At 37.3% G+C, this 17,215-nt stretch overlaps 2 protein-coding genes across 5 annotated transcripts; one reads left to right on the top strand and one right to left on the bottom strand.

Moving 5' to 3' along the window:
- Positions 1-3,481: 3,481 nt before the first annotated feature.
- LOC113172322 (putative ferric-chelate reductase 1) lies at positions 3,482-7,547 on the top strand. Its single transcript, XM_026375245.1, has 7 exons — positions 3,482-3,521; positions 3,761-3,849; positions 4,305-4,496; positions 5,564-5,674; positions 5,929-6,043; positions 6,310-6,444; positions 7,035-7,547. The coding sequence occupies exons 2-7, from the start codon at positions 3,763-3,765 to the stop codon at positions 7,085-7,087; spliced, it is 693 nt and encodes a 230-aa protein (XP_026231030.1). The 5' UTR covers positions 3,482-3,521; positions 3,761-3,762; the 3' UTR covers positions 7,088-7,547.
- On the bottom strand, positions 7,048-16,508 carry LOC113172319 (heterogeneous nuclear ribonucleoprotein C-like). Of its 4 annotated transcripts, none has more exons than XM_026375240.1 (10): positions 16,324-16,508; positions 14,063-14,167; positions 12,252-12,520; positions 11,771-11,843; positions 11,525-11,575; positions 11,222-11,391; positions 10,764-10,841; positions 9,849-9,962; positions 9,510-9,676; positions 7,048-9,156 (listed from the first exon to the last, which is right to left on the bottom strand). In XM_026375240.1, the coding sequence occupies exons 2-10, from the start codon at positions 14,065-14,067 to the stop codon at positions 9,037-9,039; spliced, it is 1,047 nt and encodes a 348-aa protein (XP_026231025.1). In that variant the 5' UTR covers positions 14,068-14,167; positions 16,324-16,508; the 3' UTR covers positions 7,048-9,036. The 4 variants fall into 4 exon arrangements, with proteins under 4 accessions (XP_026231025.1, XP_026231026.1, XP_026231027.1 ...); XM_026375241.1 differs by having other exon boundaries at positions 9,510-9,673; positions 16,324-16,506; XM_026375242.1 differs by lacking the exon at positions 10,764-10,841 and having other exon boundaries at positions 16,324-16,504.
- Positions 16,509-17,215: the final 707 nt, after the last annotated feature.

Below are 17,215 nucleotides of genomic sequence, written 5' to 3'. Positions count from 1 at the left end.
TAGACTAAAACACCTCCTGTGTAAAAGTATACAAGCTTGTAGGTGCGCTAATTATTCTGGGCCAAAAACAAAGCAAACACACTGGTGTTGGGACATATGACAGATTTCATGGTGCTCAGAACTGTAATAGCTGATAACCACTGGGGAGAAGCAGAGAGCTGGAGAATGCGAAAGTACATTTACTCATTTACCATATTTAAATACAACTTAGAGGTACACTGATTTATACTTCAACTCCTACTATACTATACTGTTGAAATCTTCAAGTAAAAATAGCAATACAGCAGTGAACTGCACTCAAAATGTTTTATATGTAAAGCTACAAAAGTATTAAAGTAAAAATGAATCTATACGTAAAAAGCAAAAGTACTCATTATGTAGAATGAGTACTTAATGTGTATTATCAGCTGGTAATAGATTATACTGATTGATACCGTGTACATCACTTAAATGTTTTAAATACTTCAAAATTGTATTGTAGTATTGTTCAGTAAATGTAAATAGTTACTTCCCACCATTCATCTGAAAGTGTCCTTCTGTAAAATATGACTTTAAAGGTCAATATGTATGTCACAGTTTAACGATGGCAGTGGACAGGGTGGGTGGGTCCACAACAAAGCACAGTACTTTTCCTCAGTATATTGGAGTTGAGTGATTTTTATGACAAAAACTGACTAACAATGTTGTTGTCATTGTTGTCCAGTATTTTTGACTGTTAAGGGGGTAAAAATAAGTTTGACATCAGCCGCCATTCTGCTGCCTGTCACTAAAAGAGATACTATTTCAAGAGACGCCTGCTTCTGTATGTGGAAGCATTGTTACAACAAACACCCATACGGGTTGTCCGAGAGGGTTGGGACAAATAAAACCTATATGGGCGGTAAAGTTGAAGGACTTATCTGGCAGCTACAGTTACTACCGTCACTGTTTCACTTTATTAGCGTCATATTTCTACCTTTTGTGCTTCTGAAGCTGTGACATGGTTTAATTTGATTAAATGTTTGTAATTGAACAAAGTTCACTTATATCAGCAAAGTTTAGCCACATTATCTATCGCTTATTAATTATCCCATGACCACTCGTGAGTTTCATGGACTAAACTACAGAACCGTATATAAATAAGTTAAATGTAGTAATGGCTCCACTTTAATCATCTAGTAAAATGCAACTTACAAATTAAATCTAAATATTATTCATGGTAGAGTAGAATATTTTTATACCTGTGTATTGGTAGTTTTACTAAAGTAAAACTACAGTACAGTAAATATCACAGGTCCAATGTACATTTACTCAGGTAGGTTATTTGACTTGAGTATGAGCATACTTTACACTATCAAGTTTCAGCAACAGTTTCCTCAAGAAAGAAATATGGGTATGGTATGTTGTTGTTGTTGTCTGTAAACAACTGCACAGGATATGTCTTTCACAGTTGCTGGAGAGGAGTTCCTTTAAGACGGTGTCCCCGTGGCTCAACAAATATTTAGATTTCACTCACCATCAAAAGCTACAGGGTTTGATGATGCACAAAATGTATAATACTACGTGTGTGTACTTATTTTACATGTATTTATGCATGTGTTTAATTATGGCAACCAACTAATGCAAATTGAGACATTTCACTCAAAACTCTAATTGTCAACCTCATTAAATGTTAGAAGGAAAGCAAGGAGACTCCAGAATGTGTGTACATGTAGTCTGATTACTCAAATACCTCAGACAATAGTCTGTCAGTCATAGCTTTCAAAATGGACTGAGTGCTAATCCATGCTGCCATCTTGGCTCCCACCAACTGTGGACACAGCAGTGGGTGAAGGGTAGAGCTGAATTAGGGTATTACCCCTCAAACATAAGCCTAAATACCTTTCTAATTAAACCATGTGTTTTTTTTTTTTTTACTAACAAATCAAAAGGTGAATTTAGTTGAGAATTTAAAACTGAACTTGATTATATACTTACTAGCCTCTTTATTAGGCACATCTGTATAATCTATTGCAATCCAATATTATATTACATAATGCAGTGAATTACACTTTTACAAAGCCAATAAAAGTACCTTAAACCTTAAAATATGTTAATCAGTAAAAAGTAAGTAAAAAGGGGCCGACTGTAGAAAACAATTCTAAGATGAACAGAACAGAATCTTTTTCTGCACACAAAAAAAAAAATAAAACTTGCACTTTTATGCCCCATGAAACTGAAACAGCCACTACTTTACTTTAAAGTTCATCTCCTTGGCTTAGATATCTACTTAATTTGAACCTCACTTGTAAGTCGCTTTGGATAAAAGTGTCTGCGAAATAACTAAATGTAAAAATTAGGATGACAGAATGCAGTTTTTGTCATCTTCATTATGTGTAGGTCAAAACTTAAATCAGAGTCTATGACGACACCTAAACTGGTCACCTCAGGTTTTACTTTGCGCCATCAGTCGGGTCTTGGATTACACCTTGTTACTCCCATGAACTGGGAGGAACAAAAGACATTTGATCGGTCTGGGTCTCATGACAGACTTTCGAGTGACACAAAGGTGTAAATATAGTTTCAGATTTATCATTTGTAAAGCTGCTCTTATCTTCTTTTCATGTTCTTTTAGAGTGAATTCAAAAGTTGGGTATAAATAAGATTTACTTGCTGGAGTGATTATGTCAGTTCTTGTATTATTGTACTATTATACTATGCAGGGTGGAAAAGAAACATACTATAACTTATTTACTGAAAAACTGAGAAAAAGATGGAAACGTTTCAGATTACTGTGTATTTACCGTTTATGAATATCGTTTAGCAGCACATCTGATGTCTGTGTCACACTGTCAGCAGGTGACATTGTTTATTTATCTTTAGCCAATCACGCCTAAAAAACACAATGCGTAATGTTGCTGCATTTTAGTTTATAACTGGACTAGAACAGTGAAACTTATTATGTACAAATAACGTCATATTTAAGTGTCCAAATTATCAAGTAAGAACCTCTAAAGTTTGCCTTTATAAGCAATGGATATTTGATTTTAATATACAGTAGTGTTTATTATTGTATCTGTGAACAACTTTAATTTAGTCTTTTAGTGACTTATATTAGTGCATGAATTTAAGTAACAGTTGACTGAGATCATTAATCCAGACTTCAACTTAAACAAATCCTTCTCTCCATGAACAGACCCTGAACAATAACAAGGCTACAACCACAAAGGACATACACGCCTGTGGGGTGGAGAGTCAGGCAAGTGATTTCTCACAAAGTTACACCCTTTTCAGGATGCTCCTCACCTCCACCTCCACCTCCACCACCACCTCTGAGCATCAGCGCTGACGTTTGCTGATTTAAATAATCTCCATTCAGAGCATCAAACCCATTCAGAGGAGCAGAAGCCGCTACACAAAGAACATTTCTTCATCTCAACATTTGCTCTTTAAAACTCAGGTAAGTCTGAACAGTTCTTCATATCAGTTCTTATTTATCATGTCTTGCATTATCTAGTATTTTAAACACTTTTTTTCAGTTTTAGATTTTGACAAAGTTGAAAGTGAGTCCCATTTTCTTTTCTACTGTACATATTGTAGCAGCTAATTTTAAACATTGTTTTTTGTCTCAAATGCCTGGAAAAGAAGTCACGTTTTACCTTATTTCAAACACACACTTCACTTTCATACACAGCTAAGTAAGAGCCCTGTAAAATCTTATAAGATATGAACACTAAGCTTGGCATTGTGATGTTATTATATTTTAAATAGAGATACAATCATTTGTGTGTTTTCTGTGCAGGGATGGAGGGAAGATTGAGCCTGTTGGTAGCTGTACTGATGGTATTTGCAGCACCAGGAACAGCTGATTTTTTGGTCACTTACACAGAGGTTGGTTCTAAATTTGGTTATTTCTTTACTTTATATTGGTTTAATATGTTTATACAGTGAAGTATCAATATCTGGCACCTTTTATGTGTAAATAAGCAGCAGCAAAAGCTTGACTTTTACTCCCTTCTATAGATCATAAATGCTGGATACTACATTTCCCATAATGCAGTAGTGTCTTTTAGTGGTTGACATATTTTTCTAAGCTCCGCTAGAACTACGAGAGACAGTTCAGAACAGTTTTCAGTCTAAATAATACTTATCACATCTAAACTGAAATTAATTAATTTACCAAATAAACTGCAGAATCTGCATGCCTCATTTTAACTACTACATTTTACTTAACTACATAAGAAGCATGTCTAAAATAGTTCTGTTAAAAATATTTAATAATAATCCAGATAAGTGGGAGCAACTACTGAAAATGTTAACTGTCTTCTTTTATGTTTGTCTATCAGTTGAACATCACTGCAGCAGGTTGTGGAGTCACTAAAGTGTGTGTGGAGTTCCCAGATGATTGTGATCCTGCTGAAAATCAAACCTGTCTGTTTATGTCTGGGATCGCCACTTCTGGTGACAACCTGACCATTGAACTTAGTGGGCAGTCATCAGGATACATTGCACTGGGACTTGTTATGAATGCATCCGAGGTAAAATGCACAAAATGTATATGTTACACTGAGAGCACTTCAGATCAATGTTGTTCCACTAAGAAGAATTTTGAAATGTGCAAATCAACAACAAAAACTTAAAAAATGTAAATATAAAAGTAAAGGTATTGGTTAATGTTTAATTTTAAGTAAAAAGTCCAAATGGCTAACTTCACAGAATTTGTAGTGTTGATGCTAAAACATAGCATGACGTTAAGTAATGACATTAAGTAAGATCATACCACAACAGAAATGTCTACCAAATATTTAAGTTTCTGTACATTTAGTATTCACCATCACACTGTTCAGTGACTCCTCACAGCAGCCAGGCTAGCGTTGGCTATGACTTAGAGCAGCCCTCCAAAGACATACCTTCCCAGACCACCACCAAACCTGCTGTGATCTGTGAAGAGAATGGGGCACCATTGGCATACCTACCAGTTCTGGCTTTGGTAAATACCAATTTGGCTGCACGGTGCTGGGCTGTGAGCACAGGACGTCCTAGAGGATGTTGGGCACTCATGTCACCCTCATGTGGTCTGTTTTTGACACAGACATTCAGACCAGTGGCCTGCTGGAGGTCATTTTGTACAGTGCTCCTCTTGTTGGAAGAGCAGATACTAGTCCTGCTCGGTTCTTGTCCAGCTCTCCTGGTATCTGCTCCATGCTCTTGAGACTGTGCTGGAGACCCAGCAAACCTACTTACTGCATGAGGAGTTTTTTTTCACCACACAGAAACAGTGTATTCAGTTGTAATAGTCTGTGTTTTAAATGTGGACAGCACACAAAGTTACACTAAAGTATTTCATAATAACCAAGTACCTATGCATAAAGGCGGTGTGACACTAAGCGTTAGCAGCCCTGTTAACATTCTGATGCACAGAGAACATGAAATAAAGTGAAATGTGCATTTATTTCCAGATAAACGCTTAAGAAAAAATAAAACATCTTAGTATAACCATTTATAACCTTGAGTTGAACACAAAAACATGAAGAACATGCAAAAAGGAACAATTTGTCACTGTCTTCAGCATCAGGAGGTGACCTCAGCCCATCTCTTTCCTCAGGATTCCACCATAGGTTTCATCTGTGGCCAAAACTCTTTCGACAATGACACGTTCTTTTTCAGCACGGTGGAAAGAAACGACACGGACGGCGTGATCACTCCAACCAACATGGTGAGGATTTAACTCTTCAGACACTTAAAAAATAAATGTTTGGTTCAGCTGTCAAATTAAAATTAAGCTGTATAGAAAAGTTACTATAAACTGTTGGGGGTTTCGTAGACACTGATGTTCACGACTGCACCTATTTGTCAGTTAGTTGGTGAAGTGAAACTGGAAATTGCTTCTCTCACCAAATGCATTTCATCAAACCTTTCCTGCATCTTACTTTTGCTCACTTAAACTTATTTGTCACTTTGCCTTTTAAGACAGTGACAGAAATCCAAGGCTCGGTGGAAGGCGACATGATCCAGTGTGAGTTCACCTTCCCTACAACCACAACCAACTTCTCTGTTCTCTTAGGGAATGGAACTATTGACATGGGTAAGTGGATATAATACAAATACTTTGTCCAATATCATGAATGTAGAAACATGGATTTGGTTTGTTAGATATCTCCCTACTAAGTTATACAGAATGTTATAATAGAAAAGCATCAGTTTACTAACTGTAATTACAATTTTCCTGCTTTCTCTTTCAAGCTGGCCGACATGTTTCAGCTGTAAGATGAGGAAGTAAATGCTCTCATTTCATTGTGACTTTGAACTCACCCACACAGACATGTTCTTTCTCTTGGTTTTATTCTTTAGATGGTGTTGGCCCCTTCACTGTCATCCTGATCAGTGGCCCTCTGGACTTCGCCAACCCAGCCAGCAACCCGGACACCACACCAGCGCCGTCAACGGCCACAACAAAAGGAGGCAGCTGTGTTCTCCAGCCACACGGTGAATATATAAATTCATATTTTTTAAATTTCAGGTCTTCTGATGTTCAGTTCGAGGATTTCGTGTCCTAATTTGAATTCTATCCCCACCTTGTTGGACTGACAGTATAACAATATTTTGTCTCTATACTGTACAGTGCAAACACATTTTACCTATATTAAAATAGCTATTTGCTATATATTATTGAATATATTAGGCAGCCTCTCAATAACTATAGCAACTACCTTTCTCCATATGTGTTGTAATTTCTCTTATTAGGAAATATTTAAACATTTTCAGGAAATTATGGACATTGACAGGAATTAACACGAAATTTAACTTTGCAGGTTAGTTTACCCAAGAAATTATAGAAAGAATATATAATATGTAAATGTGAATCTATATCAAAGTCCCTTTAAAGTTGAAGCAATGTTATGTTAATTAGGAGGAAATGTGAAACAAGATGCAGAGAATGTGAAACAAGTCTCTTTTATTGATTGAGCAACTAGTCAGATGAACGTTCAGTCTACCGCTAGGGAACAGTTTAGAGTTGTTCTAGAGCTAGAAGGAAGAACTCTTTCTGAATAACACACCGTCTCTTTCCCTGGCAGCTTTGCTTCTTCTGCTGAGCATCCTCACTCTGTCTGTCCTGCAGAAAGCCTGAGAGTCCAGGGGGAAACAGTGGCCTGAATGATACAAGGATGAATGCCAGCAAACTACGTATAAGACATGGACGTACTGTTAATATATATACTAAGGCTAACTATAACTAAACTGTAAGCTTAAAATACATAATATCCAACTACTATTTGCAAACAATTCTTCTAGTTTAAGTGAAAACATGAATTATCTGTATAGACATACAGAAGTATTTTAGTTATGTGGAACCTTTCACTGTGTAGAACCCTCTTGCACCACAAACTATGTTGCACATGCAAATTTTAACAACTTTGAGCTGTTTTCCAGAACATCCTGGCAGCATAACTGACATCATGTAAAGGAAAGCCAGCAACTGCTACTAGGATAAATTATTCTTATTTTTGTAGTGTGACTGTAAATTTCTGGACAAGCAGAATGAAAATCTTATGACCCTTGACTAATAATAAAGCTTAGGCTGTAAGTCACTGTTATGGCATCATATCACTGATCCATTAAATAAACAGCACTTCCTGTCATGCTACACACAACAAAAACAAGGTCAACAATTACACCAAGAATCCTGACACCAGATCTCTACACAGTCACATGGAGGGTTATACCAGCCTTCAACAGACTCCGTTTGGCCACAAGAAGACGAGCAAGACACAATGTAAGCTGTCAATGACACACGTCACTCCTACCAACAAATATAAACCTTCAACTGCCCGCCCTTGAGATAGTCATGGTGAAATCTTTAGTGAACAGTATAAGAAACCACTAAATCAATCAAATTCCCAACTATAAACCAATCCAAGCAAACAACGGCAATGCAATAGCAAAAAAAAAAAAAAACACCAACTACACATTACTTATTACTGAGCAGCAGGTAATACATTACTTCCATTACTCAACTGTATGCTATTACAAAAGTGCCTCTAAACAACAATAAATCCTCCATGCACACATCTTGTTGACTATATGAAAACGCACTGTAGTTAAAAAAAGATAAGAGATTAACCACCAGGACATTGAGCAACTACATTAACCTCAGTGACAACACACAGAAGCAGTCACACCCCTTGAACTAAACCAGGTGAGTCCTGATTTTGACAAATGTCCATGTGCACGTTAACCACAAAACAATTTTGGAATCATCTGAAGTCACATTTCTCCTTTTTAGGTAGAAATGTGGGTAGTGTGCTACTGAGAACTGGAAAAGTAATCAAATTACTACAAAATGTAATTGAGTAATGCTCTAAAATACTGTACAAGGTGTCTCCCAACCAGACACATATTCTAATTTGATAAGATAAAAGATCAAAAATCCATCCCTGGGAACGTCTTCTTTTAAAATGAAAAAACTCGACTTGTGTTTGGTTAAAACAGAGATGAACAGTTGCCCGTTTCATTTTCACGCCCGTTTTCATTTACACTTCAAATTATCAGTGTAGCTCGCAAAGAAACATGCATAAGAGCACGTCCATTTTTAATATTTTATTGCAATTTATTCCTTTACAGTTAAACTGAAACTGAATAGTATAAAAACTGACATTAAAGCACAGACACACAAGGTCAGACAAACTTACCAATGAGGAAAACAAACACTAAACCCAAAAACTGTCTTTTTGTAGCTGAATTTCCGTCCTTGCATTAAGACATGTCCGTCGAGCTGTCGTCTCTGACAACATTAACAGTCCACGTTTCTGCCTTCTCCTGAAGACAAATAACGGCGCAGTAAAAACACAAACTGAATCCTACAGCTAGTCATTCCTGTTACAGTGATACTGGACAACTGGCCAAAATAATCAAAACAAATTGGCTTTAGGGACGAGGGAGTGTGTGCACCATGCTTTTGTGTGTGTGTGTTTGTGTGTGCGCACGTTTGCTTTTTGTATCTACAATGAGTGTTAAAACAGGAGTCCAAGTTCCTACTGGAATCTGTGTGTACGCTGCCTGCGTCTGTGAGGTTCGAGCCTACGAGTCCTCTTCACCGTTGATGCTGTCAGCATCGTCATCGTCATCATCACCTTCCACATGCTCTCCCTCCTCTTCTTCCTCCTCTTCTTCCTCCTCCTCCCTCTCTTGACTCTTCACCTGCAGTTTAACATAACAGTTTGTATCAGAAACGCGATTAAAACTTGTTTTGAGGAGGAGAAATGTCTGTAGAAATACCTGAGAAATGGATTAAATGACATGTTTTCCTGACCCTGACTGGATTTTTATTCATTTAAATATTTAAAATGCAATACCAAATAAAAGTTAATAAGTTGTCCATCATAAAAATAGCTCGTCTTGTTGACTTGTCAAAAGTCCTTAACCATAAATATAATTTACTAAAACAAAAGAAGTACTCTTTTGATGAGCAGTTATCTGTGAAACCTGATGTTGCTATGCTTTCTAAAATGTGTGTAAACAATGCTTTCAAACTGATTTTGTGTAATTCTCACCTCTTCCTCCTCCAGCAGGTCTCCCTCATCTTCCTCATCATCCTCATCCGAGTCGTTTATCTCCTGGCTCTCTCTTTCCCTATCCCTCTTTAGCCCATCGTCCTTCTTGTTGCTTGGGTGTGGAGGTGAAGTCACCTCTCCTGGCTCAGTTTTTATGCTCTTAGCTTCTGTCAAAAATGGGGGGACATTGAAAAATTATTATCATTCATATTTAATTAGTAGGAGTTAGACAGGCTTCAGTTTAGATACCATTTAATTAAATACTATAGAGTTTGTTTATAACTTAATATTGGCATCTGCAACACAGACATTAAAAAACACTGTCTTTCTGCTCCGTACCCGACTTCTTGCTGTGGTCCTTCTCCATGCGCTCCAGGCTGTCCAGCAGGTCGTCCACTTTGCTTTTGATTTGGGTCAACTCCCGCTTGATAGTCTGCAACTCATCCACTTTCACTGCAAAGAGAAGAAAGGAAGAAACAGTGTTGGAAAGTATTAGTAATAATAAAACCAGGAATGACCTGTAAACATTTTTACTGGTGTACGGACTAAAGTTTTATAAAATATTGCCATTAAGCTCCTGACAGTTTCCCAGAAGTGAAGATGATGTTTAAAAGTGTGCGTTTTGTCCAATATGTAGATAATTTTAAGATTTTATTTTCAAAGAATCCTTTTATAAATACCAGCAGATCTAACAAGAGGTGAGCAGCAAAATCCTTATTATAAAGTCTTCTAATCTTCACATTTTTTTTACTTATTTTGTCTGAATAATAAGAGATGAGTGTAAGATATGAAATCCAGATTCCTCTATTTCAGTATCAGGAACCAGCTATATCTTAGTTTTATGTGATAAATGTGGTTTATCTAATTAATTGTTCCAGCTTTTGCAGTGTGTACATTACAGCTAAGATTGTTGGTCTCCAAGCCCTTACATGTTATCTACCAATACACAGACTTAGTTACGTGTTACTTAAATATATTTTGACATACTTATCTAACAGTTGGAGCTAATATATATAAAAAATATAAAACAAAACTTCATTCAAATACTCAAAGTCCTGGGTCTAAACTATAAAGCGTACTGATTATTAGTGTCTATCAATGTGATCAAAATTTTAAAATAAATATTTGATCAGCTTGTTTAAAAGAAAACTACTCAGATTGTCAGACAGTGGTGTTACACAGTAGAGGTTCCTCATTTAAAATCAAGCCTTGGTTCAGTAACTGACAGGTTAAATGTGTTATCAAGTTACTCACAACATTGATGTGAAGGTTGATCAGCACTGGCTAAAAATGAGAAGTTGCTATCTGAATGTTTTGTACACTGCTCTCTGCCTATGATAAGGAAAGATGAACTAAGGATTAATTACCAACCAAGCAAACCAAGTACTGCTCAACACATTTCTAATAATTTACTGACGGGGTCACAGTAATACAACCTTTCAACTACTTGCTAGCAACCTTTAGATGATAGATACTTTATTCATCCCAGAAGGGAAATTAAGGTGTTGGAGTGGCCTTTTCAGAGATGCAACTATGGTCGTACAGGGTTTTCTTCAGACTTTTCCGCCACGTTTTTACTCAAACTGACTGTGTTAGTACTATTTTTCCTATAACACATTCAAATTCATCCAAACTGCCCAATATCAACCTTAATTCTCTAATGTTGCTTTAGAGAATTTTGTACATGTCACAGAAGGCAGTAAGACACTTACTTGTTCTGGATGAGGAGGTCCTCTGACTGCTCTTGGAGGAAGAAGAGAAGCTGCTCTTGGTTCGTCGGCTGCTTCCTCCGCTGAGGCTGACCCGCGGGCGCTTGGATGGGATGACAGCCCGCGACAAGGGAGGAGGGGGAGCAGGGACACGGGACGGATACGAGTACATTCTGGTATCAAACACACAAAAAGAATTAAACTAAAGTACTTAGTTGTTATAAACAGTGTTTTCTTTACAGACATAAGAGCATTGGCTGGTAAATGTTTAAAAGAAATAAAGAGATATATAGACATTTTATTCACCTGTCATAATAATCTCTCTGAAAGTCATAGTCGAGGTCAAATGAGGAACTGCTGTTCGGGAAGAAAATGAAAAGGATTTCAGGAAATATACAGAAGGTGTATTGGCATTGTATCATTTTCCAAAATATCTGTTGACAAGAGAGCTTTAGATTTATTTTACATTACTTTTCTTTAACCCTGGTGTCACTCTAGGCTAAAGTTCTTCTGTCATGTTTACTTGTGGTATTTCATTTCACTGTGACTGACCTGTACATGTCTCCAGCGGAACGTTTCGTGGTTTTTGACCTGTGTGGTTTGGGTTCTCCAGCCAGATTGATGTCTGAAGGAAGATAACAGACCACAGATTGTTAACTTGGAGGTGACCATATGAAGTTTTTACAGAGCTGAACATTATTCAGTTTATATTATGAAAAAACACAAATGAACTATAGCCATAAACAGGGAAATAATTTATCAGGGGTTTTACCGGCACAGTGAATTCAATCGCACTGAAGCATCTTATTTTCAGCCGATCTCACAAAACAGTCCTGATTATTTATAATGACCTGCCGTAAAGACCTATGTTTAAGCTGGATGTTGTGACACTACAATTAATCTTGGTCCAGTATTGAACGCAAACAAGTGTGATGTGAAAAGTCGAAGCCTCCAGCGTATAAACTAGACCTCTTTTGTAACGTACGAAATCATCATTCAGGACACACCCAAGGTTAGAAAATTGAATCCTCACCAAGCACTTGGCCAACAATCATTCTCCCGTCCTCCCCGCCAACAGCAGCTCGGGCATTCCTCTCATTGGAGTACTGAACAAAGGCGTAGCCCTTGTGGACTGAGCAGCCCACGATCTTTCCATATTTGGAGAAGATGGCTTCGACATCTGCCTTGGTGACCAGCAGGGTGTTGAGGTTTCCGATAAAGACCCGGGAGTTGAGGGAGCGTGGGTCAGTCTTGTTGGTAACGTTGCTGCTGGCCATGAGGCTGGAGGTGGTGGGCGAACGACTAGTAAGAAGACACAAACACAAATACACAATTCCCAGTTTTAGAGACATGACTAAGCAAAACTGCCCCATTCCACTCTTATTCCTGCTATTGCTGAGTCAAGTACTCAAAATCACCCAGCTGCTGCGAAAGAAGAGCATACAAGGTCAGCAGAGCTTTCCTGGGAAATTAAGAAGTTTAGATCAACATACACATAAAAGACAAAAGAAGCAAAAGGTAGAAACTATTACTGTACAAACAGGAGACATGTCCTCATCGTGATGCCTTGAAATAAATTCTTTGTTAATATTCATGAATGTGGCATCATAATGTTTTTAAAGTCTAAAAAATTTGCAAATAACAAAAAAGATGAAAATTTGCCTCAATTGCTACTAAAACCAAATAAAAAAATGTTTAACTGTCTTTTTCCTACTAGAGATTAAAAATTATATTTTAGGTGATATGAAAGAAATTAGTTTGTTTAGCTGTTCCAGTATGAGGTGTAATGCTGGTGTTTTCAGATGACTAGAGTACTTATTCATAGTACATGTAGAAGAAAGCATCACTATGTAAACATGATCACCTGAACAGGATGTCAAACATTATCTTGATGAAAAGCATCCAAACAGGTAATGTTTTGATCAAGAATTATCAATTCAAAAATTATGTCTCCTATGGTTAGTTTTGAGGGTCAATATGAGCAGGCGTCACTGTTTCAGTCATGACTATGCCAATGCAAGGTCATATCCTTGGTGTGTGACTTAAAGTTCTACTGTAACACCACAACAAACAATCATCAGTGTTCCCCCACAGGAGACTTAGGTTTCTGAGAATTGGAGAGAAGTAAACACATAATGAATTTAAACACACACTTTTCAGGGGGTTTTCAGACACAGTGGAATGTTTAGGGTCAAGTTGTTGAAGGGTTTGAAAGTGTACTTAAAAGAGGTTTATAGTAGGACTTGGGTTTCTTAAAATATCAGTTAGGTAGATCTCCTGCTTTGTGTTTGATGAGCCTAGACGTAAGTGATACAATATAAATGTAGCTTAAATTTTAACTTTAAGTCTATTGGTGCTTTCCTACGATATTACATTTGATCCTTGTTCTGTAATTAGTCATGTGAAAATATCCATTTATCTACAATTGAGCATTTAAATCCAGTGACCAAACCTTACAATAATCTACACTCCTATCATACTATTTCATCAAAATAAGGCCTGAAAGTATCAAATTACGTTCTACATTTTTGCAAATAAAATGTTGAAGCTTAATTCGACCTGTCATCTAAAATTTGTGTGTTGATCTTAATCTAAAAAAGCACCACTAATACCACTTTGGGGGTTAATGTATGTTAGGCTAAAATTTTACTCGTCCTGTACTGATGAGTCCTACACCCAATACCAGGATGTTATTATTCTAAAAGAGAAAAGGAAACATGAGTGGTCAGTGCAGCCCAGAGGTTTGTGGGAATTTGTTGGTGGGTGAGCCCACATACAAACATGAAAACAGTAGTGGCATCAACATTAACCCCCCAGCTGACAGGGGGCTGAACATTCACTCACTCCATAGCGTCTGTGTGCAGGGCTCCGTCTGTCTGACACTGTGGGCTGGGTTCAGTTTGGTTGGGCTGGTGTCTCGACCTTCACCTTCGCCCCTCGCGATTTATACTGAGGCGACAGAAAACACACCTCAGTCAAGCTGAGTAGGGTTATGTGTACCAATCTTACCTGGTTGATTGTGTGTACAGGAGTCAGTGACGAGGCAAACAGTGACATAGCTCTTTAAAAAAAAAAGTCTCTACAGCAACATCCCATAACAACTATCCACTTTGAGACTACAGCCTGAAGCTAGCGCATGCTGAAGTGCAAATTCTAACACTATTAAAAACAAACTAAAGAATAGAGAAGAGCTCTGGCAGTAACACACCTAAATCTGGGAGTAAACATACAGGTGGCAAAGCCCATTACAGTCTTAGTTATGATGTAGGCCCTAATTTCTCCAGATATGCTTATGTATATGTAGACCCAGTGAATTATTGACCATACAATACCGACCACTACCAGCAGGACTATAAATATTTTTTGTTTTAAAAGGTGAATGATCTGTTAAATTTCCTCCTCTGTCCTCTCAAAACAAAGAAATTCAGATATAACCTATCAAAAACATTTTCATGTTTAGAGAAACTGAAAGCCAACAGTTGCCTTCTGATGCATTTAATTTAAAAATGACTATTGTTAATTCACTGGTATTAACTAGCTGAGCATAATTAACATATACATGTTAATTTCTCTGATATAATGTTAAAATGGTTCTAACCCGTAATGAGTTCTAATAAAAAAATACGTATGGTAACGATTACCATTAAATTAATACAATTAGTATACAGATAAATGCTGGCAATGCAGAAATATTTTACACTGGATCTTACAGGGACACTCTTTAGGGTCCTCTGGTTTTCTGCAGCCCAGACACATTTGACTTTTTAAATACAACATAGAATAAAAATGTATATTTATTTCTACTGCTATTCCAGTCAGAGAACCAGTAGGGACATCAAAACTATTATTTAGTACTAGTAATATAACAATTGGTTCTGGATCCAGACAACTGTCAGAAATTTGATGGGTCATTTAACCAATTTGATTCATTTTTCTACAAAAATGGCTGAAAGTAAAAATAATAAAAAGTAACCCATAAAAGAAAATCAAAAGGCCTCCTGCATGCACAATCCACTTTCACTAGTCACATTTGTATTTTATAAATGTGAAAATGCCTTAATTCAGAGCATGGGCAAGCCTCAGACTTTGAAATGTGCAAATCTTCCAGTGATGTGATTTGAATTGTATTTCCCACTTTGTACTTTATTGAGTTCTGTATGAAACAAAATGACTAAATGTTTAGGTACGATGTTCATGAGAGTATATGGCCTAGGAGTGAATGTAAAGGCATTAGTTCACTTTGATACACAAACAGCCATAAAACACTTTCAGATAAAGACAAGTTTAATTATTTAAATGTGTATATTTGTAAAGTTATTTAAGAAAACTGAGGCCACTGGCAGTCCAAATCTTCCAAAATCTTCATCATGGTAGGAAAAACACGGGAAAAAACTACTCCACACAAAAAACAAGCTGTCTGAGCAGTATGAGGTACAAAATCAAAGTCTGGGATTAGCAAAAATCACCTAAACCATCCACAACACACCCGCCTGGGCCCCGACAGCGCCACCACCAGGCGTTAGTGTGGAACACAGGCCCTGCGTTAGCCTCGGTGAATCAAAGCCGGCTAGCATGGCTAACGTTAGCCAACCACCAACTGAGTAGCATTAAAAAATACACTGCAATAAGACCAGTTCCGTTGCTTGCAAAAACCAAAGCCTGCAAAATCCTGGTAATTTCGTAGTTGATACCCTGTAATCAATCAACGATGAGACTGCTACTATCGAACCTAGTTTGTTAGCCAGTTAGCTAGCTAGCTAACATTAACTGGTGGGCTTGATGAAAAGGGTGCCAAAAACAAATTAGTCCCGTCAAACAAAAGTCTTCACAATTATAGCTACAAAAATAAAACTACACAAACTTGCAAAAACGGCGGTGAAACTGTAGCTAAAACGCATCCAAAGCGCCGTGTTTCTAAAAACCACAACCAGCGTTCCTGTGTTTGAGGTGGATGAGCGTCTCCAAGTCAGCTAAGCTAGCTACCTCGTTAGCCAGCACATTACGTTTTGTCCACTCGCAAAATAGAAAAAGCATCGTTGAAAAAAATCCAAAAAGAAAAGAAAAAGGAAGTAAAAATGAAAAATGTCTGGGAACAAAATACTCACCACGACCTTTACGAGTAAAATGTCTTGCTTTCGGTAAAATCGGACAAATTGCTACTTAGGTCGTCCCTTCGGAGCTCAAGCGATTCGCCCCCTGCAACAGCGAGCTAGCTTTCTTCTAGCCACAGAGCTAGCGTAATGCTAACTGTCGATGGCGCAGCAGAGGGAGGCGGCGTTAGTTTTGTGTCACGGAGCAGTCTGAGCAGGCGGTGTCGGGATCCCAGGCATTAAATAATGACTTCTGCCAACGTCGGCATGACGCGCTAGTTAAAACGAGCTCACGTGTTGCATTTAAAAATCAGTCGGTCCTGCATTTAAGCCTCTTAATGTCCATTACCAGTACTAGTTAGCATTGAACATCTTTGAGGTACTTCTGTTTGCTTGAGTACTTTTTATGCCACTTTATACTCGTACCTACTCGCACTATTTATCATCTTTACACAGCCTCAGTTACTTTATGTAAACAGTAGATTCACAAAAAGCAAATAAACAAGAGATTACGAAATAGGACGCTCATAGCAGACCCAAAAATATTCTATGTACCAATTTTAAATCATTACTAATGGTTTTGTCAATTGGTAGAAAATAGTTTTCATGCAAAAACACCATTGTTTAATCTTCTTTGATGTGAGGATTAATTATTATTTAAATAATAAAACTACTATTTAATCATTTTAAAGTTTGTGGGTATTGGTAAATATGGCAGCATTTTCCCACTTTTCTAGTTGTTTTACAAACTAAACAATGAAACAGACATTTGAAAATATAGTCAGAAGAGCAACCCACTATAAAGATGACAAGATTTCTTATTCTTACTTTGACTTTATTGTTTATAGTACTTTCATCAGTTACTAGTAGGGTCACAAAACTTTAGTTCTCTTGGCAAGAAAAGTAT

This window comes from Anabas testudineus, chromosome 17, assembly GCF_900324465.2.
Source record: "Anabas testudineus chromosome 17, fAnaTes1.2, whole genome shotgun sequence".
NCBI lineage: Eukaryota > Metazoa > Chordata > Actinopteri > Anabantiformes > Anabantidae > Anabas > Anabas testudineus.
Note: the sequence above shows the minus strand (reverse complement) of the source record. Positions and strands in the feature narration are given on the sequence as shown.

Coding starts and splice junctions, on each gene's coding strand:
- LOC113172322 (XM_026375245.1), top strand. CDS start 3,763: ATGGAGGGAAGATTGAGCCTGTTGGTAGCTGTACTGATGGTATTTGCA. Junction 3,850..4,304: donor TTTTGGTCACTTACACAGAG/GTTGGTTCTAAA, acceptor TTTGTCTATCAG/TTGAACATCACTGCAGCAGG. Junction 4,497..5,563: donor TTGTTATGAATGCATCCGAG/GTAAAATGCACA, acceptor CTCTTTCCTCAG/GATTCCACCATAGGTTTCAT.
- LOC113172319 (XM_026375240.1), bottom strand. Junction 11,392..11,524: donor CAGAGAGATTATTATGACAG/GTGAATAAAATG, acceptor GTTTGATACCAG/AATGTACTCGTATCCGTCCC. Junction 9,677..9,848: donor GGACCACAGCAAGAAGTCGG/GTACGGAGCAGA, acceptor CATTTTTGACAG/AAGCTAAGAGCATAAAAACT.